This window comes from Corylus avellana, chromosome 2 (assembly GCF_965113065.1).
Source record: "Corylus avellana chromosome 2, dhCorAvel1.hap1.2, whole genome shotgun sequence".
NCBI classification, from domain to species: domain Eukaryota; kingdom Viridiplantae; phylum Streptophyta; class Magnoliopsida; order Fagales; family Betulaceae; genus Corylus; species Corylus avellana.
The window spans coordinates 21,999,292-22,022,417 of NC_142491.1; the positions used below are offsets into that span (position 1 = coordinate 21,999,292).

The 23,126-nt window shown below is 40.3% G+C and overlaps 4 protein-coding genes across 5 annotated transcripts; all 4 read left to right on the plus strand.

Moving 5' to 3' along the window:
• Positions 1-108: 108 nt before the first annotated feature.
• Positions 109-22,294, plus strand: LOC132186388 (uncharacterized). Of its 2 annotated transcripts, none has more exons than XM_059600349.2 (4): positions 109-399; positions 1,101-1,529; positions 2,119-2,382; positions 22,241-22,294. In XM_059600349.2, exons 1-3 carry the CDS (start codon positions 295-297, stop codon positions 2,353-2,355), a joined length of 771 nt encoding a protein of 256 aa, XP_059456332.1. In that variant the 5' UTR covers positions 109-294; the 3' UTR covers positions 2,356-2,382; positions 22,241-22,294. The 2 variants fall into 2 exon arrangements, with proteins under 2 accessions (XP_059456332.1, XP_059456323.1); XM_059600340.2 differs by lacking the exon at positions 22,241-22,294 and adding an exon at positions 3,158-3,528 and having other exon boundaries at positions 110-399.
• LOC132168790 (F-box/LRR-repeat protein At3g58900-like) lies at positions 4,522-6,426 on the plus strand. Its single transcript, XM_088512641.1, has 2 exons — positions 4,522-5,993; positions 6,112-6,426. Exons 1-2 carry the CDS (start codon positions 4,854-4,856, stop codon positions 6,424-6,426), a joined length of 1,455 nt encoding a protein of 484 aa, XP_088368767.1. The 5' UTR covers positions 4,522-4,853.
• Positions 11,251-12,282, plus strand: LOC148587489 (uncharacterized). Its single transcript, XM_088512642.1, has one exon. It carries the CDS (start codon positions 11,251-11,253, stop codon positions 12,280-12,282), a length of 1,032 nt encoding a protein of 343 aa, XP_088368768.1.
• Positions 12,746-13,657, plus strand: LOC148587490 (uncharacterized). The gene is made up of 2 exons (XM_088512643.1): positions 12,746-13,000; positions 13,181-13,657. Exons 1-2 carry the CDS (start codon positions 12,746-12,748, stop codon positions 13,655-13,657), a joined length of 732 nt encoding a protein of 243 aa, XP_088368769.1.
• Positions 22,295-23,126: the final 832 nt, after the last annotated feature.

Consider the following 23,126-nt stretch of genomic DNA (forward strand, 5'->3'; position numbering starts at 1 on the left):
ATTCAATAATTCTTAAAAAAATCCCCAAAAATCTAGAATCCTTCCCAAAAAGGCTCTTAAAATGAAATAAAACCAAATATTAGATGCAGGTGCACAAGTGCTCACACAATGACGCCAGTACCTAATCATTGCTCTACCACCTTAAACCCTCCGACTCCAACTTTTTCCGTAAGGACTGTTGGGACTCCAAAAGGGTTTCAAGATCTTATCCTCCAAGATTCTGTCATGGCGCTTTGAGCGAACCCATCACTTTAACTTTCTGTATTTGCCAAAAGGTTTTCTTGTTGATCAGAAATGACAACCCCATATCCCTCACATTTGTTATCTGCTTCCACTCATCTCCAAGCTTCCACTAGAATGGCTCTCAGAATTCACTCTCCTTGCCTTCAGGGGTTCAAGGTAAAGCTTTCTATACATATCTATCTGAATTTTCTTCCGACTTGTGTGTAAAATTAATTATAAAAATTCATAATATACGGGTTTCTCATATGTTTTGAGGGTCTATTTCTTTATGTTTCTTCCAATGGATGTGTTTGGTTGCTTGGAAAGGTAGATTTTGGTAACGGGTCTAATAAGAGCAAATTAAAATGGGTGTCTTTGGGGTTATCTTTATTTTATTTTTGTTTTGAATTTATCGGGTTTCTTGATTATATATATATATATATATATATATATATATATATATATATATATATATATTTGAAGTAATTTGATGCATGGATTTTGTTATCATCTTTGGTCTTTTTTTTTTTCTTATTGGTTTTGAGAGGTAGAGAGAAGAAAAAGAAGAAGAAAAAAAATGAGGATATGATACTTAATAGGTGAGACTGTGGCCTCTAGCAAGTAATGAGTTTAATGAATTTTTTTGTGACAACAAGTTATGTAGTTAGAACTAGTCTGGGTTTTGTTGAAGCTGAATTTCCCAGTCTAGGGTTGATATAATGGCTAAATATGTGGGATGAAGAAATAAATTACTAGCCTCCATGTCTTTCAGCTGAATTTTGGCAGCAATATGAATTTCTTCCTTGAAGCCATCTTAATTAGCAGTTGAACTAGTTAGGACTTAATGCTTTCTTAGTGTAATGAGTTTGTTGTTGCAGGGGTCATTGCAGTATGTTAAAGAGCAGAACTGCAGTGTGAGTGTTAAACCATTTTGGTTATTTCAGAATACTAGGCCCCGGATATCGTGTGCAATAAATATGTCGGCAAACCAGTCAGATGATCCTGGAAAATTGAAATTGAACCACCTAATGGACAAGGCAAGAAAGTTGTGGGACAATTGTCCTCAATCAGTCAAGAGCTTCCCTTGGAGCAGCGCACTGGAGAACTTTGTTCAACTCATCCTCGACCTCATCTTGGCAGTTGTCAAATACCTATGTGTACCCTTACTGGCAGTTACGTCCCTTAGTGAAATGTCTTACTGTGCGCATGAACGGAAGCTTTTTCTTGTCCCTGTTCCACTTCTCATTGGGATTGCTGTTGCTGGGGTCTTGAGAGATACAGCACAGGATCTATCTTCAGTTCTCAAGGTGAAATTGTTTATTTAGCATTAATCAACTATTTTAATTTTCTGACATTAGTTGGGTAGAACATGAGAGTGGTCAATCAAAACCTCTTGTGATTCTTGTTCACATATGGTGAGAAATGGCATCATCTGTTGCATTGTTGCCACATTTACCACATAGTCATGGCACAACCCCCCAAGCAAACAATAAGAAAAAAAAGAAAAGAAAAGAATAGGGTGAGTTCATGGATTCAAGACCCATCAAGTGTGTAACTTACAAAGCGAGATAAAAAAAAAAAAATGAAAGAAAAAAAAAAAATGAAGAAGAAAAGAGAAAGAGATCATTGAAAGCCAATTAAATAAAATTGACTACAGCAAGCTTTCTCATTATCATTATTTTTTACCACCAATATGAACTCATATTTTTGGTATCATCAAAAGGCGAAATACTCTTTGATGCAATCATTAACGCTTCTCGGTAGTAGGCTTGGTTAGGGTGGATGTTATTCTTTATGAGTGCATTTCAAAATTCTGTTTTTCTATGGACAAGGCAAGTGGAAAGTCTAGTTAGATATTTTGTGTTTGTTATAATTTTTGTTTGGTTTAATTGTCAGGATGCAGAAGTTCCCTGGCATTTGATTGCCATAGCAGCTTTCTTCACATTTCTCAAATTGCTGGGGCCATATTATCCATATTGGGGGAGAATATTTATTCCACACTTTGCAAACGGGGGGTTATGGAGGACTTTGTGGTTTGCATTTTTGTGGTATAGAAGACCCCAAAAAGAATTAACAATCACATCCCAGCAGAATTCCGCCAATGGCAGTCACTCTGAACCAAATGAGCTTTGATTCTTGCAGGCAGAATATATGGATCAGGTATTTGTTACTTGGACTGACAAAAGATGGAGTGAGTATGTTTATGGTGTTTAGACATACCTTGTATCCTCACATGATGCATGGCTCTGCCCTCAAAACACGCATGGGGTAAAACCGAGTAATGCTACAAGTCGCTCTTGTGTCACTCTTGTGTCCCTCCAAAGATGATGTGGCTCTTAAAATTACTATTGTGCTTGTGATTGATCATTATTGGATTTTGATCAAATAGTAATTTTAAATGCCACCTCATTTTTTGAGTAACACAAGAGGAACTTATAGAATTACTCAGTAAAACCCCATGCCTCCTCATTTGAGAGGGGAATATATACCAACTAGCTACAAAGGCAAATGGTTTTATTATTGTCTGTCTTCACATGAGAATTTTTATACTTGCATGCGTTATAATCTTATAATGGAAATTTTTTTTTTTTTTTTTTGATAAGTACTCTTATAATGGAAATATGCTTGGACAAAATTTATGATTCAAGCTCTTTTAAGAATTGAGATGGTATACGTATCATGTGATAAAAACTTTGGATGATTCATGTTCTTGTTCTATTCTATTTCGGAAGTTTTCTCTCTCAAAAAACAAAAAAACAAAATGTAGGTTGTTCTAAATGTGCTTTCTTAGAGTTTAATGCTTTGTGGAGTTGAGGTTCCTAGGGAAGTAAATGCTTGGGCCTTTTCACTTGTGTTTCCTTTTTCTTTTTTAACTTTTCTTACATAAGCAAACTGCTCAACCTTTTAAAGAAGTCTCCCTTTTGAATTGATACAGGTACCATTTATTTTCACCAATTACATGATTTGATGACGAATCTATTCATCGAAAAGTTGAAGTAGGAAGCCGCTTCTATTTGAAGATTGATGGTGCTTAGGGTGGTCTTGATGATTGCGAGATATAATGGCTGAACTAACAGAGTTTCTGAGTGCACCTTTATGGTTTTATCAATTCTTGCAGGAGGCTTTTGTTGCGGAGTAGAAGAAGTTAATCTTGTTCTTGTTTTGGTGTTTGTATTTTAAAGCATCATGTTGTCCAGTGCTTGAATGCAGATCACATTGACATAACCAGATTTTCATAAATCATATGATAGAGTACATGTAAATTTCTGGCAGAAAGTCGTCAAAGAAAAGGCTTTGGTATTTGGATCCGGCTTCTATGCGCATGTGCTGTTATTTTAATTTATGGTCCGGATTAAGACTCCTATATTTTCAATTTAAACGACGTAGCTTTAAAAAGAATTAGCAAAAGTTTTCTAATCGCGGTTTTTGTTTGTCCTCCTCTTCCTTCTTCACCCACTTCCACTCTCTCTCTCTCTTTCTGCAAATTCTTCATAACCATTTTCATCAAAACAACAATGAAATCACCCCAAATTAATCAAACAAATATCTTAATATTAAGACCCCATATTTTGGCCCTCAAAAGCGAAATCAATCTAAATAAGAATCACCCTCAACCAAAAACCCAAAATCCCTGATTCACAACAAAACTCACAAAATTCCTATTAATCTGCTATCACAACCAAATTTATGGTCACTCTCTCAAAGAGTATTTGTTCAACTACCTATTAAATTTTTTATTATAATTACGAATGTGACTTATTTCAAGTCATTATTTTGAATGAACGGCTTGGATTGATCCTTGGAGCTATGCTGGCAACACTTTGAATGGAAGGAATTGTAGGACCTCAACCTCAAACCCATCTTTTCACGTAATCCAACAGAATTTAATAGGCTCTCAAATAAGCCTCCAAAGTTTATCAGTTTATCAGGTTCTTGGGGGGTAGATAGCTACAGCTACATATCTCACCATGTTCACCCCCACACTGTGCTGCAATGAGCATGAATGGAAAGCTGCCAGGTAGCTCAATAGAGCAAGTTAAATCAAAGATTCTCCCTGCAACAAAACCCATAATAATAATAAGCAAAGATAGTATACTAACAACACTGAGGCTTACTTTCAATTAGTACGTCCAAGATGACTACTTGCTTGTTATATATATATATATATATGATGAAAGGAAAGTTTTTTAATTCCCACCACATGGCATGCATTATGCACTATCTGTTTATTTTCTTCACTTTTGCATGTACTACTGCTTGCCGGACGCCGGTCGATTGAGTCCTTAAGAGTTAAGAGCAACCCAACACAAATTCTCAACAGAAAATACAAATAGAACCGAAATCCAATCTCACACATTTGATCAACCACCTACAACCACCTAATCCCAAAACCAAACCCCCAATTCAAAAATCCCAAGAACATAACACTCAAATCATCACCAAATTTGATCATCACTGAAATCCCAAAACCCACCAACTCATCAAACTAAATACCAATTTAAAGAAGGGGAGAAGTTTTTTATCTTGCTGAAAGACCTCTCTCTCTCTCCTGGAAGGACGACAAGGTTTTCTTGGGTTGTTCTTGATTGATTAAACCTTTTTCTCAAATCTGACTTCTTGTTCTTGTATTCATGGAACAACCTACTAAGCAGAAATCTGTGCACGATGCTGATGATGATGGAAGATTCAGCGACCTTCCAGACGAAATTGTTCATCACATTCTTTCTTTCCTCCGGATGAGGGACCTTTCGAGACTAAGCGTGGTGTCAAGAAGACGCCGAGAGTTATGCATATTAAACCCACATTTGGATTTGAGTAACATCGATTTGATCAATTCCGACGAATCAAGCCGATCTCGGTTCAACAGCTTTGTGGATCGGCTCATCTCTCTCCGCTGCATGCATCGGGTGAAGACCCAAACCTTTCGGCTCCGATGGTCTTTCGTCGGCGGAGACGACGAATACCGGGTGGCGACGTGGTTGCAGCATGCAGTAAACATGGGAGTTGCAAGAATTAACCTTGAACTAGTCTTTGACCTCGGTAAACCCTTTGACTTGCCACATTGTGTTCTGGGTTGTAATTCCCTAAGGCAGCTCAAGGTTGATGCCGGGGATGGATTTGTCAGATTACCCTCTCCTTATTTTGCTGCTACAAATCTGCAGAGGTTAGAATTACGCCCTGTTCGAACCGAAAAGGGCTGCAATGTTAACCTTGGAAAATTGCTCTCATCTTTCAAGTCCCTCAAGTGTTTGTGGCTTCGTAAAATAAGCGGGGTAAAGAGTATAACATTCACCAGCCCGTCTCTTGAATCATTATTACTTTCAAATTATTATGATGAGCTCTGCAATATTAGCATTCTGCAGGAAAAACTCCAGGATCTTGGTATATCATGGTGTTCAAAATCTGGTGGTAAATCATTGACAATCTCTGCTCCCAATCTCAAGAAGTTTTTTTTGGGGGGATCTGCAGTGGATTATTACAATTGTATGAAGGATTTTCCTCATCTGTTCAATGCCGAAATGGGTCTTCTTTCATTTCCTACTCATCAAGCTTCTAGCAAGCACATCTTTGATAAGATTCTTCACAGCATACAAAGGGCCAAATGTCTAACCATAAACGAATGTTTTGTTGAGGTTTTACTTGAGCAGGGCTGCTTGCCATTTTTATTTGATAATTTAGAGCATTTAACAGAGAGAAGAAGTTCAAGAGGTGTCCAAATACTACCATTGTTCTCGCTTCTCAGAGGAATAATTAATCTAAAGCATCTCACCGTATCATGTTTAACTCGGGACTTTGCTAATGTAAGCTAAAGAGCACTCACTATATATGCTTTTCAACACTATTTTGATAAATTGTCCACATCTTTTAACTTTTTTGTTCTTTTGGCAGGTGACAAACTCAATGCCTTCAAGAGAGTTTTCAGTTAAGATGGGATATTGGGAATCTCAAAACCTCATGTTTACTCGGCAATTGAAAAAAGTAACTATGGAGCTTTTCGATAGAGAGGATGAAATAGAACTAATCAAGTATTTGCTCAAGAATGCGAAGGAATTGGAAGTGTTGGAAATTTTGTATACATCACCGGTGTCATCAGATTTAATTACTGAGATAAGAAAGAACAAGAAACCTTCAACAAAGTTGCATCTATGTTCAACAATATCATACAATAAAATGCGCTGTGTTCATCCTGATCATGATATTTAATTTCCCATGATGTTTCAGATATGATCAGAGAGGGTGATGGACTCCAGCAGAATATATTGGTTCTACTCTGTTTGTTATGTTGTATCATTCCAATAAGTACATGCGGTTCGACTTATTCAAGTTTACAATTTGAAACTATTTTGCTATCTTAGACTGATCACATTTGTCCTTGCATTTGGATTTTGAATCTGCCCCTCAATCGAAGTGGGATAGGAAGAACGCAGAGATTGTTAGACATGAGAGGGGCTTGGTGAAGATGTCTTCTTTTTTTATCTTTACTTGAAATGAACCGAATCAATAATGTCTTGGAAGTCACTTTATCCTAAACGAAATGAGAATCTATTTCAACGTGTTTGGTGCGTGCATGGAACATGGGATTAGCGGCAGCGAGATAAGTAGCCTCAAGATTATCACACCATAAAATAGGTGGTTTAGACAAGAAACACCCAATTCTTTGAGAAGTGCCTGAAGGTATTGAAGCTCAACGGTGGTGTTGGCCAAGGCTTGGTATTAGGCCTTGATGCACGGTGTCTGAGTAATTTTTTTTCTACCATTAAAAACGACTATCAGTAACGATCAAAATTTCGTTAATGGTCTCTTATTAGCGTCAACAATTTCGTTAGTAGTCTCTTATTAGCATCAACTTTTGAGAGTCGACGCTAGTAAGCAATTATTGTCTTCGACTTTTGGGTTGCTGCAAATATTGTTGTCGCTAATCACCATTTTTTCTTGTAGTGAGAGTGCTTGCCTCTCTTTGTATTTTTTGTGTACATGGGCTTTTCTTTTCTTTCAATAAATTATTATTATGCATAAAAAAATTCTTGTTATGATGTTGCATTTTATTTGTTTAATCTCTTGGCAAGAGCTGCCTCAGGCGGCCAACAAAGTAATGATGTTGTGCCAACCGTAAAGGTGTTTTATCATAGTTAGAGACTTAATACTCATGACTATCAAAGTAAATTCCTTCATTAAAGTGTGAGACATTAAACTTTGATAAAATAAAAAACTAAAAAGACATTGTCTACTGCCTTGGAGGCAAGGAAATCTCTAAGAAAAAGAACTATGGGGTGCTGTGCTCTGCGGCAACTCTTCCTGCAGCTTCAGTTGTCGGAATGCTCAAATGAGGGTTTTCTGCAGCACTTACAATCCCATGGAATACATGATGGAGATTACCCAGCTTCGAGCTGATAGGTATGGGAGCCTCTATTCCCATGCGCCGACTAACCAAATCATAATTTTGTTTGGCCATGGGAAACAAGCCCAGATCATATTCAGCTGCCACAATGAGGCGAGGAACCTCAAAGCTAGTATCTTTACCATGACTAGCAACTTCTTCCAGAAACTCAGTTGCTCTCTCCCATGAGAAAGCATTAGAGCTGTCATGAACAAACACAGCTACGTCAAAGCAGCCATAGATTCTTTATCAAGCAACACTTCACTCACTCCTTCTTCGGGTATCTCTCTCAACACAGGGGTCTTTTTTGCTCCACAAGGTTCATCTACAACGTTCACTGCATAATGATCTTCAATTGTTGAAGCATATTCATCAGATTGATGGATGCGAGTATCTTCAATCTATCTCAAGTAAGCTGTAAGAATCAGTTGTGGACAAGCTGTGGGAAATTAAGTTTACAATTGTTTATGTGCGTCAACAAAAGAAGTAGAAGAAGAAGAGAAGGATGAAAATGAATGACACTTGCAGGATGAAACTGAATGTGTGAACGATAACAGGATTTATTCATTCGAAAAATGGTAGGAGTCAATAAATTTTTTATATTTGCTCATATTCTCTTACAATTCAATAAATCATTTATTTGATTTGTGGAGTTTACCATTAACTTATATAAAGTTCATATAAGTCTACAAATCTAATGATTCATTTGTAAGATAACATGGGTCAAATATGAAAAAAAAAAATATTGACCTCTAGCATTTTTCTATTCATAAGCATTGATTGTAGCTGAAGATAACAAAAGTAAGCTTTGCACTTCGAATTTACCGTCAATCTCCCATCCCCAGCAATTTATGCTTCCAAAGTTGGCTGAAAAATAAGTTATAGATTGAGATTCATTATTATTAAATTGCGGAGGGTTACGGGGTCTACTTGCTTTGGGCATGTGAGCTATGTAACTAAGGTTGTCTCGACAAAGTGGACTTAATTTGTAACTCCTTTTCTTAAGTGGTTTAAATTTATGTAAAATTCAGACAATCTAATAATAGAAACCTTTTGTCAATTATGTTATAACAACCATTTATGAAACAACAAGTGATCATGTAAAGCTTCTTGCCGATTAGAATCTGATTCATTGACTTTGCAATTGGTGACTGTTGGGTCATATCTCGGCTTATTTGGGCCCAGTTCGAATTTACCGGCCCATTCCCCATGCTCGGTCATTTTTACTGTTCAAAACGAACTCATGCTCAGCAGACTTAGGTTCATATAAATTAGATTATCGACATTCGGTTATCAGGCTCGGTTCGGTTATCAGACTCGGTTAGCCGAGCCTGAGGCAGGAACCGAGTATTACCCTCAGGAACAATAAACGTATCTGAATAAATATCCTATTTGATATTCTGCAATATATTGTTGACACGTGGACCCTCGGTAAAAGTCCACAGTGTTAGATGAACATGTACAATCCAATGCCTATAAAAGGGGGGTCCCTTTTACTATTTCGGTAACAACTCTTTTTACCCTCTTGAGCTGAGCATTTTGCTTATCTTTTTTCTGATCCGTAACCTTCAAGTTATTTTTCTCTTGAATACTTCAACTAACTTAGGCATCGGAGCTTCCGCCGGCCGGACAACGCCGGCAGCTTTAATCCTTTTTCTTTGTCTATCACATTCAGTTTAACCTTCGGTTATCAAGTATTGTGCTAGGACTTTTCTCACGTCATCATTCGGAAAACTGCTTCAACAGTTTGGCGCCGTCTGTGGGAACGATTTTTATCTGTTCTTACTAATCTCAAATATTCCGATATGGCGAACACACCTCCACACCTCAACACATCACCACACCTTATCCCAATCATCCAACCGGATGTACCCGGAACCTCACACGATCCAAATCCCCAAACGGCCATCATGGTGGATTTCATGAAGCGAATAGCCGAATCTGTTGAGGCTATGAGAAAGCAGAATGAAGAGATCGTCTCTAGGCTACCTCCTAGAGAAGATTCGTCGCAGAAGAGGAGACGAGAGGAGTCGCACAGAGATCCACCGCCATCAGCTCGACATGTTTCGACCCAGCAAGACGCTGGAAGTTCAATACAAGGAAATCCTCATACTATTCAGACCAAAGCAAACACTCATCGACGAGACCACACCAAAAGTTCACAGCTCGGTGGTAGGTGACACCATGGCGAGTCCAGTCATGCCAGAACTCACCATAGTCATTCCCAGTGTAGCCATTCCCGTCATGCTCGGTCACATCTTGATAAGCCTGTGGAGGCTGCCGTGCATAAAGATGTTAAAGATCTCCAGGAGAAGTTTGAAAAGATGGCTTTCTTAATTGAGAATGGAGAAAATTGGTCTGCTACTGAGGATCTGATGCAACATACCAATTTACCTTTTACTGACCGGGTGACGAGGTTCCCAATGCCCAGCCATTTTAAGGTTCCTCGGATTGGCGAATATGACGGAAGTGGAGATCCTTCCGATCACATGGAAGGCTTCCGAGCTCACATCATCCTTCATAAAACTCCTGACGAGATTGCTTGCCGAGCCTTCCCGTTAACTCTAAGGGGAGTTGCCAAAGAATGGTTTGGAAGTCTGAGTCCTAAATCTATTGATAATTGTGATTGTCTTGGGTAGCAGTTTTTAGGACAATTTCTTGCCGTTCGAAGGAGAAAGAAGAATCCAGCATATTTATTATCCCTAGTGCAATGGAAGAACGAGTCCTTAAAGGATTATTTGTTGCGGTTAAATCAGGAGAAGCTGGCAGTGGAGAGTACTGACGAGCAAACCATTCTCTCAGCATTGATGCACGGTATACAGACTGAAGGGCCTCTGATGGCCGAGTTGTCTAAAAGGCGAAAAACAGAAACTTTGCGATAGTTCAACAGCAAGGCAGAGGAGTTCATCAAGCAGGAAGAGACTATCTCAGCGTTGTTGAAATCTAAAGCTACTGAGAACAAACCTGCTATTGATCCAGGTATGACGAAACCGAGAGTCTATGTCGAGAAGAAAAAGAAGGATCGCCAAAATCCTAAGATCCTGGAAAGAAAGGTCGATCTACTTCCTCGGCCAAATCAGCATCAACAATATGTGGGATGGACACCTCTGAATACAACTGTTTATAAGGTGTTCATGGAAGTTAAGAAGGATCCGAGCTTTCGATGGCCAGGAAGGATGAAGTCTCCTCCCCAGAACCGTAATACTCGGAAATTTTGTGAGTATGATAATGATCATGGGCATCAAACCGAGGATTGTATCAGTCTTCAGTTCGAGATTGAAAAGTTTATGAGGAATGGAAAGTTGCTGAATTTCTTAGTTGAGGAAAATGGCAAGGGAAAGAATATCCAGGATAGTCAGGGTTGGCATTTGGGACCAAATAATGACCGATCACGCAACCAAAGGCAGAGGCGTGACGAGCCGAGGGCTTCGAATAATCAGCAGTAGAATCCCTAGAACCAAGCAATTATTGGCGAGATTCACACCATCTCAGGAGGCCTTGCTAGTGGAGGAGAATCAAGCTCGGCGAGGAAGGCTTATGCCAAGCAGGCAAGAATTGAGGAAATCCTTGTACTTGAAAAACCCTCCAAAGTCTAGACACGAGAACCGAGTGTTCTAACATTTTTAGAGGAAGATGCGAAAGAAGTCTCGATGCCACATGATGATGCCTTGGTGATAACTTTGACGGTAGCTAACCATGCAGTTCACCGAGTGTTGGTGGACAATGGAAGTTCGGCTGATATCATTTATTGGACGGTTATCCAACAATTAGGCATTAGCCAAGAGAAGTTAAAACCCTTCTTGTCACCCTTGATAGGATTTGCAGGTGAGCGTGTCCAACCCATTAGGTTGATTGCTCTTCCAGTCACTGCGAGGACCGCTACTAGGCAATCCACTATCATGGTGAATTTTTTGGTCATCGACCGACCATCAGCTTACAACATGATTATCGGTCGGCCAGCTTTGAATCAATTAAGAGTGGTTACTTCTACCTACCATTTGAAAGTGAAGTTCCCAACCATTGAGGGAGTTGGCGAAGTTAAGGGAGACCAAGTTGTTGCCAGAAGGTGTTATCATACATCTTTGAAGAAATGCTCAAAATCAGCACTTTTGACCATCGGTAATCTGGGAGACGAGCGGAAGATGCAGTTGAGAAAGGAGCCAGCCGAGCCATTAATTGACGTACCTATAGATGAAAGAAAAGTTGTCAAGGTCGGTTCTCAACTAACTTCTGAGGTTAAAAAAATCCTTGTTCGGTTTCTCCAGCAAAACCTTGAAGTTTTTGCATGGTCTCCTGAAGACATGCCAGGGATTGATCCCAAGGATATTGTTCATCACTTGAACATTAATCCAGAAGTTAAGCTAGTGAAGCAGAAGCGAATGAAATTTGCTCCCGACAGAAACATGGCAATTGCCGAGGAGGTGGACAAACTTCTGAAGGCTCAGTTTATTGAAGAAGCGCATTACCCTAATTGGTTGTCCAATGTAGTGATGGTTAAGAAGTCCTCTGGGAAGTGGAGGATGTGCGTAAATTTTACCGACCTTAACAAGGCTTGCCCGAAAGATAGCTTTCCGCTACCCCATATCAGCTCTTTGGTTGATGCAACAACAGGATATGAGTTGCTGAGCTTCATGGATGCCTTCTCGAGCTATAATCAGATTTTCATGCATCCATCTTATTAGGAAAAAACAGCCTTCATCACCGACCGAGGCTTGTACTGTTACAAAGTCATGCAATTTGGTTTAAAAAATGCCGGTGCAACTTACCAAAGGCTGGTCAACAGGATGTTTCAAGAACAGATAGGGAAGAACATGGAGGTTTATGTTGATGACATGCTGGTCAAAAGCAAGCTGCAGATAGACCATGTTACAGACTTGCAGGAGACGTTTAAGACATTGAAGCGTTTTAAGATGAAGTTGAAACCCTACAAAGTGTGCATTCGGAGTCTCATCCGGGAAGTTCCTCAGTTACATGGTTTCCAGCCGAGGGATAGAGGCCAATCCAAAGAAGATCCAGGCGGTGTTGGACATGCAATCTCCAAAAAATATAAAGCAAGTTCAGCAGTTGACGGGGAGAATTGCAGCTTTAAACAGATTCATCTCTCGATCTACAAATAAGTGTCTCCAATTTTTTAAGATTTTACGCATGGCTTTCGAATGGTCTGAAGAATGTGAACAAGCTTTTGAGCAACTTAAAAGGTACCTGGTCAGTCCACCTCTTCTCAGCCGAGCTATACCTAGAGAAGTACTATATCTATATTTAGCCGTATCTCCAACCGCGGTCAGTGCAGCTTTGATTCGCGAAGAAGAGGGTGTACAGAAGCCGGTCTACTTTGTAAGCCGAGCGTTGTATGGGGCCGAGGAGAGATACGTACAGATGGAGAAACTTGCTTTCGCTTTGGTGATTGCTTCCAGAAAGCTCTGACCGTACTTCCAAGCTCATACAATCAATGTCCTGACCGAGTATCCATTAAAGAAAGTACTCCGGAGGTTAGACTTGTCTGGTTGGTTGGTCAACTGAGCAATCGAAATTAGTGAATTCGACATTCACTTTATCTCACGTGATGCTGTTAAAGGTCAGGCTTTAGCAGAATTTGTGGTAGAATTCACCAACATTCAAGACCAGGAGGATTGGCCGAAAGAGAGAACATGGGTAATTTATGTGGATGGTTCATCTACCAAGAGAAATAGCGGAGCTGGGGTCGTGATGATCACGCCGGATGGAAGAGAGTTGAAGAGCTCATTAAGGTTAGAATTCAAAACTACTAATAATGAGGCCAAGTATGAAGCTGTAATAGCTGGGCTTGGTTTAGCCCAAGAGCTGGAGGCAGAGTTTGTAGAGGTGCGGAGTGATTCTCAAGTTATAGTCGGCCACATTCGCGGTGAGTTTGAGGCTAAGGGCACCAAAATGAAACTCTACTTGTCCAAAATTCAAGGTATGCAAAAATCTTTCAAGAAGTTTTGCATTGTTAAAATCCCGAGGGAAGAGAACGAGAAGGCCGACCATCTGGCCCGTTTAGGCTCTTCAACTGAGTGTGAGGTGGGAGAATCCGACTAGATAATACAAATTCAGCAACAACCTTCCATCGCTGAGAAGGTTTTTATTCTAACTATCGAAGTCATGCCTGCTTGGGCTGAAGAAATTGTTAGTTATCTCGAAAAGGGAATTCTGCCGGGGGATAAGAGAAAGGTAGTACAGTTAAAGCGAAAGGCTGCTCGGTTCGCATTAGTCAATGAAGCTCTTTTCAAACGAGATTTTATGTTAACGCTCCTTAAATGTGTTTCTAAAGAAAAGGGTGATTATGTCCATCGAGAGATTCATGAAGGAATATGTGGTAGTCACTCGGGACCCCGTATTTTAGCACACAAAGCGGTAAGAGCAGGATTCTTTTGGCCGAGTATGAATAAGGACTCCATAAATATGGTCAAAACTTGTGACAGTTGCCAGCGCTTTGCCAACGTTATCAAGCAGCCTCCTGAAGAACATAGCTCGGTTTTCTCACCGTGGCCATTTTCACAATGGGGGGTGGATATAGTAGGGCCATTACCTACAGGGAAAGGAGGAGTTCGGTTTGTTGTGGTTGTTGTTGACTATTTCACCAAGTGGGCAGAAGCTGAAGCTCTGGTGAATATTACTGCAAAAAACATCGAGAAATTTCTTTGGAGAAATGTCATTTGTCGATATGGGATTCCACATGCTTTTGTTACGGACAATGGTAAGCAGTTTGACTATGAGTCCTTTTGGAATTGGTGTGCCCGACTTCATGTTCGGCAATACTTTTCATCCTCGGGACATCCTCAGGCAAATGGACAAGTGGAAGCAACGAACAAAACCATATTCAAAATTTTGAAGAAGAAGCTTGGTCAGCACAAAGGAGAATGGGCGGAAAATCTTCCCAAAGTTCTATGGGCATACCGCACAACCAGAAGGACTCCAACTGAGGAAACTCCTTTCGCCTTAGCCTACGGAACTGAGGTTGTCATCCCTGCCGAGGTCGGATCCGGGAGTTTTCGAGTGGATGCATTCAACCCCAATTACAATGGCGAGGGTCTAAAGTTGCATTTGGACTTGCTACAAGAAAAACAAGATCAGGCCCAAGTCACAATGGCGGCATATCAGCAGAGAGTAGCTCGGTATTTCAACCGACGGGTAAAGCATCGCAGATTCCAAGTTGGAGATCTGGTTTTGAAAAAAGTCATTCTAGCAACCAAAGATGCAACCGAAGGAAAGCCCGCACCAAATTGGGAAGGACCATACCAGGTGATCAAATGTGGCAAAGCGGGAGCTTACCACCTTACAAACTCCGAAGGAAAACAACTCCAACGACCATGGAATGCCGAACATCTTAAGAAGTATTTTGTATAGAACTGTAATTCTCAGAGCATCACTTTCGTTGTACTCTTTCCATAGTTCTTCAATGCGTATTAAATAAAGGATCCTCTGAGATTATAGTCATACAAAAATCTTAAGTTTGTAGCAGACCATGCTTTCGTCTAAACGTTCGGAGGAAATGCTCGGATAAAAGGTTTTTTAAAAATCGGTGAAGAATGGCCATAGAATTTTCGAGCGTCACTCGATATGTTCTTACCAAGGCTCTTTCACTGGACAAACGTAAACCTTTGCTCTAAAATTCTACCTCCGAGAAACATAGCCGGAGAATTTACCAAGTTTTGCTCGGTCAAATATCGCTAAGGCGCTTTCCCGAGGAAGCAGAGCGTTAACATGCCAAATCTTTCGATTCTACTCTCGAAAAATATAGCTGAACCAAGCGCTTTTCCGGGAGTCATTTTTTGGAGAAGTATTTGTAACACTCTCCAACCCTTCGGTGAAATATAGCTAGAGCTTTTTCCCGAACCTAGTTCGGTGAAATATCGCTAAAGCACTTTCCCGAGGAAGAGTTCGGAAATATAGCTAAACAAAGCTCTTTCCAATCTTAAACCTTTTTCTCGAAGGTTCCCCTTCGGCGAAACATAGCCTGAGATTTCCCGAGCGTAACTCGGTGTAACGTTGCAAAGGCGCTTTCCCAAAGAAGAGTTCAGAAATATAGCCGAACAAAGCGCTTTCCAAACTTAACCTTAACTCAAAGGTTCTACATGGGAGGAATATAGCCGGAGAAGTTCCCGGACGTATTTCGGCTAAACTTCACTACGGCACTTTCCCGATGATGAAGTTCATAATATCCCTACAACTACAAAATCCACCGAGTATTAAGCCTTCATACCAAGCATATTCCTCAAGCAAGAATATACACTTACCGAGTATATTCACAAGCAGCACATTCTCGGTCATATATGTAGCACGCTACGGTATTAATTCAAGTTTTACACTCGGGTCAAAGTCTTTTATGCCTCGTTAAGATTCCCATCAGTATAAATTACATTTATAAACTATGGGAATCGGGGGGGTATACATAGTATGTTTGCATGAAGTTACCGAGTATCGATGTGCAAGTTTGATGTGGGCAAACACAAGATTTTCTCATTATGAAAAATTTCTTCAATTTACAAGTTTGTATAATTAGATACAAAAAGAGAGATGTTCTCTCGATATTTACACTTAGAAAAAATCAAGGAGAGGCGTGGTCCCAGTCTTCATCAGATGCAGCCACTGACTTCTCCGAATCACCAGGAGCATTGGTACGCTCGGCCGCAGTAGAAGACTCCCCAACCTGACGCTGAGCAAACGGGTTAAAGCCGAAGATAGTGATGCCTTTGCAATCGGGCATCTGCTCTTTGCCGAGTATGGCAATCTTCGAAATGGCCTCTTCGGTGGGAGGAACATCTTTGGGTTTTATGGTGTTAAGGTCGATACCCTCGGGAGGGTTCTTCGACCAGCTACGGAAGGTTTCGAAACCCGAGATGAAACCCATGCCTCAGCCATAGTCTCGAGCCCAGGAGGCGAAGGAAAGCTGTTTATAGAATTCCCGAGCTTTGTTCTTGTATTTGAAAACTTGCTCTTTAGCTCGCAGAAATTTCCCTTTTAAACCTTTGGCCCTTTTTCCAGCAGCTCTGGCCTTCTTCTTTGCTGACTTTCGTCTTTTCTCTGAGGCCAGAAGTTGCTCTTCAGTTGTTTTCAATTTTCCCTCAGCAACTTCGGCTCTGGTGCACTGAGTGGCCGAATGTCTCTGAACTACTTCCAGCTCTTCGAAAACTTAATTTATTCGAGACTCAGTGGCTTGGCATTGAAGTTCAGCCTCAGCATGTTTTTCTTTATAGGAAGCCACCTTATCAGCCAAGGCCGAATTATCGAGAAGCAATTGTCTGCTCCTGGATCTCTCAGTGATCCCCTGGATACTTTGCTTCCGAATCCGAGAGAGAGCTTGAGAATGCTGAGCCTCCAGATCTTTAACCTTTTGTTTGGCGATAAGAAGCTCAGCCTCGGTTCCTTCAAGTTGTTTCCGCGTATTCTCAAGCTCCAACGCCGAGATTTCATCAAAACTCTTTTAAGCCGAGTTGCTCCCTCTTAAAGAGTCAAGAAGTCAGCTTTTAAACTCGCATGCATTATTCGTTCAGTAGCAAGCTCAGACTCCAACTGGTGAGACCAAGAAACAGCTTCTGCGCCTTGAGCTTCTAACCATTGTATCTCAGCTTCGGCTTCCTCAAGCTTCTTCTTGGTTTGCTCGCTTTCCCGAGCCGTGAGTTCAGTAGACCTTCTGAAATGAAGGTAGTAGTTCATGCTTTGCATTGACCCTTGCAAATGAAAAGTTTTAGAACGAGTGTTATTATCAGAAACCGAATGGGTGGGAGTATATTTACCTCAAGTTGATGGTATAGCATGTGTTCCATCACCTCCTTCGAAACCTAGGTGCTGACTTCCACGGGATTATTGGCTGGAATAGCACCAGCCAATAGAGCGAAGGGATTCTCGATCCACTTGTCGCCTAACCGAGTGAGGGGCTCCCTGAAAGCCCAGTATATAGGGGCAGGTGTGCGTTCTGCAAAGGAGCCCGATGCCCTCCATGACCAGGCAGGAGTCTCCTTGAAGACGAATTTTGGAGGCTCAGAGGGACACTCCATTGTCATACTCGGCAGCCCACTTTGCACAGGATGGGACGACTCCCCAAGGTGTGGGAATTCGTCGCCAACTGGAAACTTGAAACCCACTTCCTCTTCAGCAACTCCACCAACGGTTGCTGTTGAGTCCACGTCAAGCTGTTTGTCATCCTAGGACACTTCAATCACCCCTTCGACGAAGGTTTGCTCGGCGTCCATTGGCTCGGTAAAAATTGGCACTTGATCAGCAATTTTTAGGGACCGAGGGACCATAAGTGTCCAGTTCTTCAACCTCAGGCCTGCTGCCTGTAACTTCATCAATCGAAGGCTCGGTTCGGTTAGCCTCGGGATGTGGGAACGAAGGCTCACCTTCGGTTTGTCCTGGTTGGATAATCGCCAAAGATTCAGAGGAACTTGTCTGTACAGCCTCGGTAGGAGCTGCGGAGCGAGGAATAGCCGAGGAGGGGGGAACTTCCAGGACTTCGGATGCTGGAGCTTCAACCCTAACAGGATTTTTGGAAGAAGATGGAGGAGTACGCACTGCAGAGACGGCGTCCTCGGCCGACTTATCCTGTTTGCTCAGGAACTCTCTAACCCCGCTGAGGACGTTGGAGTATGCCCTGACGTGGGAAGCAATTGCTTCAGGCTCGGGAGCATTCGGATCGTTAGCGCCCCTTGTCCCGTTTCTTTGCGCACGTTGGCTGAGTGTGCAATCACTCCTTCGGATGCAGGTTCGGCAACAAGCTTTATTGCCTGTGAGCTATCCTCAGCAGTCTTAGCCCTATTTTTTAGCTTCCCTGCAGTGGTCTTTACTCGTTTCTTGCTCTTCTTTGGAGAGGGGATTTTGGGACCCTCAGGCTCATCAGCGATGGTCAGGGAGACTCTTGCACTAATTGGCGGCCTCGTCGAAGTTTTCTTCAGAGGAACGTCTTCAGACTTCCTCTTGCCTTTTCCTTTGGAAGACTCGGTGGCCCTAGCAGCTGGCCTTCTCGGCACCTCGACCACTGAGACTCTCGGCGGAATAGCTTCTACGGCTTCTACCAGACTTGCAGGTGCCAGGGTCCACAAATACCGAGCCTTATTCTCCTCGGTCATAACAGCGTCATAATCCATTTTTAATGGATTAAGCTCAGCATGTCGAATCACATCATTAACATGCCGTTCGTCACTAATGGTCAGATTTGGCTCCTGTTGACCTAGAAGCATGTTTGAGATTAGTTTTGCCAAAAGAAAAAGAAGAGAGACGAAAATCAGTAAAACTAAGCTCGGTTCATACCTCGGTTCGACGGAACAGTAATCTCCCGAGGGACACTTGGATCCCTTATTACTTCCAAAGCTGAAAATTCCCAGTCACCTCAGATAAAGAAAAATTCGTCTTTCCATCCTTTGTTACTCTGATAAGTAGATCGAAAGGTGAGAAGCCTATATTTCTTTCGGGTTTGGAAGGTGAACAGGAACTTGGTTCTAGGGCATTTGGTAAGTTGATGAATTTTTAGAAACTCCGGCACTGTAAGAGGGTAGTCTGCCCCAAGTATGCTCGGCCAAGCGATCATGCTGGCAAAGAATAACCTCCAGCCATTCGGCGCTAGTTGGTGGGGAGCTATCCGAATGTAACTCAACAGCTCCCGAACTACCCTCGGAAAAGGAAGTCTCAGCCCTGCTCGGAACATCTCCAAGTATACGCAAACTTCATTGTTGTTGGCATCCGCTATTGCTCCAACACGGTCGGTGTCGAAGCGTAGTTGAACCGAGTCTGGGATTTGCCAATCTTCACGGATTTTGGACTCATCAAGCTCGGATAGCTTTGATTTCCAAGTAACCAGGTGTGATTCGCCCAGTTCCATGGGAACTTCTTCAACCCTAAGACTTATCAGGTATTGACAGTAGAAGAACGTGAAACGAAAGATGGGAGTAAGTCCCTGTTGGAATATGAATAGGCAACGCTCAAACAGAAGTTCTTGACTGAACGTTCAAGATAGAGGAAGGATGCAATCAAGAAAGGGTTGAATGAAGAAAATATCAGTTTAAGAAGAAAGAAGAAGATTGATAAAACTCCAAAAGAGCGACAATGGCTTCTGCAATATAAAACGATAGGGATTAAACAAAGAAGAAGGAGGCCTTTTAAAGACTTTTTTTCGAAGAATCCAAACCGGTGCATTAAATGAACCCTAGGGACTAGGGTTCGGCGAAGCGACGTCTCTTCGTTTCTCTCTCGGTGCAGAAGCTGACGCATGGCCATTACGGGAAGCGTAAAACCACCTAGAAACCTACACGTGGTTCTTGAAAGGCGAAGGTAAGGATCCCGAACGCTTCAGTTTTATTTTTTGAAATTCAAATTTTGAAAATTTGAATTTCAAGAGCCAACTCGCATCATTTTGCCAAACGACAAAAACCGAGCTTATAGAAGCTGACCTACACTCGATTTCCTACATGTAATTTCCTTGTTCTGTTAGAAAAAGGAAATTAGGGGGGTAACTGTTGGGTCATATCTCGGCTTATTTGGGCCCAGTTCGAATTTACCAGCCCATTCCCCACGCTCGGTCATTTTTACTGTTCAAAACGAACTCATGTTCAGCAGACTTAGGTTCATATAAATTAGATTATCGACATTCGGTTATCAGGCTCGATTCGGTTATCAGACTCGGTTAGCCGAGCCTGAGGCAGGAACTGAGTATTACCCTCAGGAACAATAAACGTATTTGAATAAATATCCTATTTGATGTTCTACAATATATTGTTGACACGTGGACCCTTGGTAAAAGTCCACAGTGTTAGATGAACAGGTACAATCCAATGCCTATAAAAGGGGGGTCCCTTTTACTATTTCGGTAACAACTCTTTTTACCCTCTTGAGCTGAGCATTTTGCTTATCTTTTTTCTGATCCGTAACCTTCAAGTTATTTTTCTGTTGAATACTTCAACTAACTTAGGCATCGGAGCTTCCGCCGGCCGGACAACGCCGGTAGCTTTGATCCTTTTTCTTTGTCTATCACATTCAGTTTAACCTTCGGTTATCAAGTATTGTGCTAGGCCTTTTCCCACGTCATCATTCGGAAAACTGCTTCAACAGTGACAAATGATTATTCATCATAAAGAAAAAATAATTCCATAATTGGCTTAAACCTTATGTAGAGTAACCACTAACCACGGCAAAACATAAGTGACTTAAAATTCTGTTGGCCTTAATTTAAGGGTAAGCGGGGGTATTTACTATTTAGCCAAGATGTGCCTTTTTTGGGGAGCTTTTGAAGCACTTATTTTAATAATATTATTATGGAAAAAATCCACTTTACCCCCCTAAAGTTTCATGAGTTTTTCAATTTGAATTCTAAAGTTTAAAAATGAACAATGTACTCCCTAAAGTTTCAAAAATTTTCAATTTAAACCTTCTGTTACTAATTTCAGTCAAATTTTGACGGAAATCTATGAAATTACATAATTACCCTCAGGCGCTTTTTTTTTTTAAAAAAAAAAAAAAATTCCATCCAATTGAACAGAAATTAGTAACAGAAGATTTAAATTGAAAATTTTTTAAACATTAGTGGGGTACATTGCCAATTTTTAAACTTTGGGATTCAAATTGAAAAACTCTTAAAAATTCAGGAAGGTAAAGTGAATTTTCCCCTATTACTATTTTGAGTTGACCTATTTTTTGATGGATTTAACGAAAAGCCCTAACGAAGGGTGTTAAGTGAAAGTACTTGGTAAATTAGTAGGGGACACTGCAACTTTTTTAAAGTTTGGGGAAATATTAAAAATTGAATGATAGTTTAAAAGAGTAAGTGTAGTTTCTCTCAATTCTAATTACAAGCTTGCAGTATGTAAAGATATAGTCCTAATTAGTACGAAATAAATGGAAATAAATGATATGATGGGTATTATTATTTTTTTTGATAAGTAATGATGGGTATTATTATTGAGTCAACATTTTGCTAAACTATTGGTTTTTGTAATACCCCACTTCAAAAATCATAGATTAAAATGTGAAACCAAGTGTAATGTGGATCAGGTATTTGTAACTTGGACTGACAAAAGATGGAGCGAGTATGTTTATGGTGTTTAGACATACCTATTACCTTGTATCCTCACATGATGCAGTGGTTCCGCCCTCAAAACACATATGGGGTAAAACCCCATGCCTCCTCATCTGAGAGGGGAATATATATATACCAACTACCTACGAATTAAGGCAAATGGTTTTATTATTGTCATAGAAATGTTTATTTGTGATAAAACTAAGCTCTATTCACTTTCCAAACCAGCCGTTCTCACGTAATACATGAAGAACATTTTTATGCTAGCACATGTTATAATCTTATAATGGAAGTATGCTTGAACAAAATTTATGATTAAAGTTCTGGTAAGAATTGAGATGGTATACGTATCATGTGATAAAAACTTTGGATGATGATTCATGTTTTTGTTCTATCCTATTTCAGAAGTTTTCTCTCTTTCTCTCAAAAAAAAAAAAAAAAACCAAAATGTTGTAAATGTGCTTTCTTAGAGTTTAACGCTTTGTGGAGTTGAGGTTCCTAGGGAAGTAAATGCTTGGGCCTTTTCACTTGTGTTTCCTTCTTCTTTTTGTACTTTTCTTACATAAGCAAACTGCTCAACCTTTTAAAGAAGTCTCCCTTTTGAATTGATACAGGTACCATTTATTTTCACCAATTACACGATTTGATAACGAATCTATTCATCAAAAAGTTTAAGTTGGAAGCAGCTTCTATTTCAAGATTGATGGTGCTTAGGGTACTGGTCTTGATGATTGCGAGATAAAATGGCTGAACTAACAGAGTTTCTGAGTGCACCTTTTTGTGTTTATCAATTGTTGCGGGAGTAGAATAATTATAAGTTAATCTTATTCTTGTTTTGGTGTTTGCATTTTAAAGAATCATAAATCATATAATAGAGTACATGTAAAATTTTTGGAGGCTATTTACTTATCAAAAAAAATTTTTGTTGAGGCTCTTTTGTCACAAACTGACCCCATACTTGGTTTAAGTATAAGGGATATTATATATAAACTCCTTAAGTCAACGCGTCTTCATTAAAAACTCTCTAAGTGTTTTTTTTCAAAAATTTAGTCCTTGGGTCAATCAAAACTACAATAAACTTCCTACCGTCAACAAATTTTAACAGCCGTTAGGACCACTCAAAACTCCCCGTTTTACCTAATTAAAATATTAATTTTTTATTAATTTAATTTAAAAAAATTAAATCTAAAAAAAAAAAAAAAAAATTGAAAGCCCACCCCCCCCCCCCCCCCCTAAGTGTTTTTTTTTTTTTTCAAAAATTTAGTCCCTGGGTCAATCGAAACTACAATAAACTTTCTACCGTCAAAAAATTTTAACAGCCGTTAGGACCACTCAAAACTCCCCGTTTTACCTAATTAAAATATTAATTTTTTATTAATTTAATTTAAAAAAATTAAATCTAAAAAAAAAAAAAAAAAAATTGAAAGCCCACCCCCCCCCCTAAGTGTTTTTTTTTTTTTTCAAAAATTTAGTCCCTGGGTCAATCGAAACTACAATAAA

Bases quoted from the DNA above. Each gene is read 5' to 3' on its own strand.
- LOC132186388 (XM_059600349.2), top strand. From the start codon at position 295: ATGACAACCCCATATCCCTCACATTTGTTATCTGCTTCCACTCATCTC. The intron at 400-1,100 runs GTAAAGCTTTCT...TTGTTGTTGCAG, and splicing joins CTTGCCTTCAGGGGTTCAAG to GGGTCATTGCAGTATGTTAA. The intron at 1,530-2,118 runs GTGAAATTGTTT...TTTAATTGTCAG, and splicing joins ATCTATCTTCAGTTCTCAAG to GATGCAGAAGTTCCCTGGCA.
- LOC132168790 (XM_088512641.1), top strand. From the start codon at position 4,854: ATGGAACAACCTACTAAGCAGAAATCTGTGCACGATGCTGATGATGAT. The intron at 5,994-6,111 runs GTATCATGTTTA...TTCTTTTGGCAG, and splicing joins TTAATCTAAAGCATCTCACC to GTGACAAACTCAATGCCTTC.
- LOC148587489 (XM_088512642.1), top strand. From the start codon at position 11,251: ATGCCACATGATGATGCCTTGGTGATAACTTTGACGGTAGCTAACCAT.
- LOC148587490 (XM_088512643.1), top strand. From the start codon at position 12,746: ATGGCTTTCGAATGGTCTGAAGAATGTGAACAAGCTTTTGAGCAACTT. The intron at 13,001-13,180 runs GTGATTGCTTCC...GTTAAAGGTCAG, and splicing joins AGAAACTTGCTTTCGCTTTG to GCTTTAGCAGAATTTGTGGT.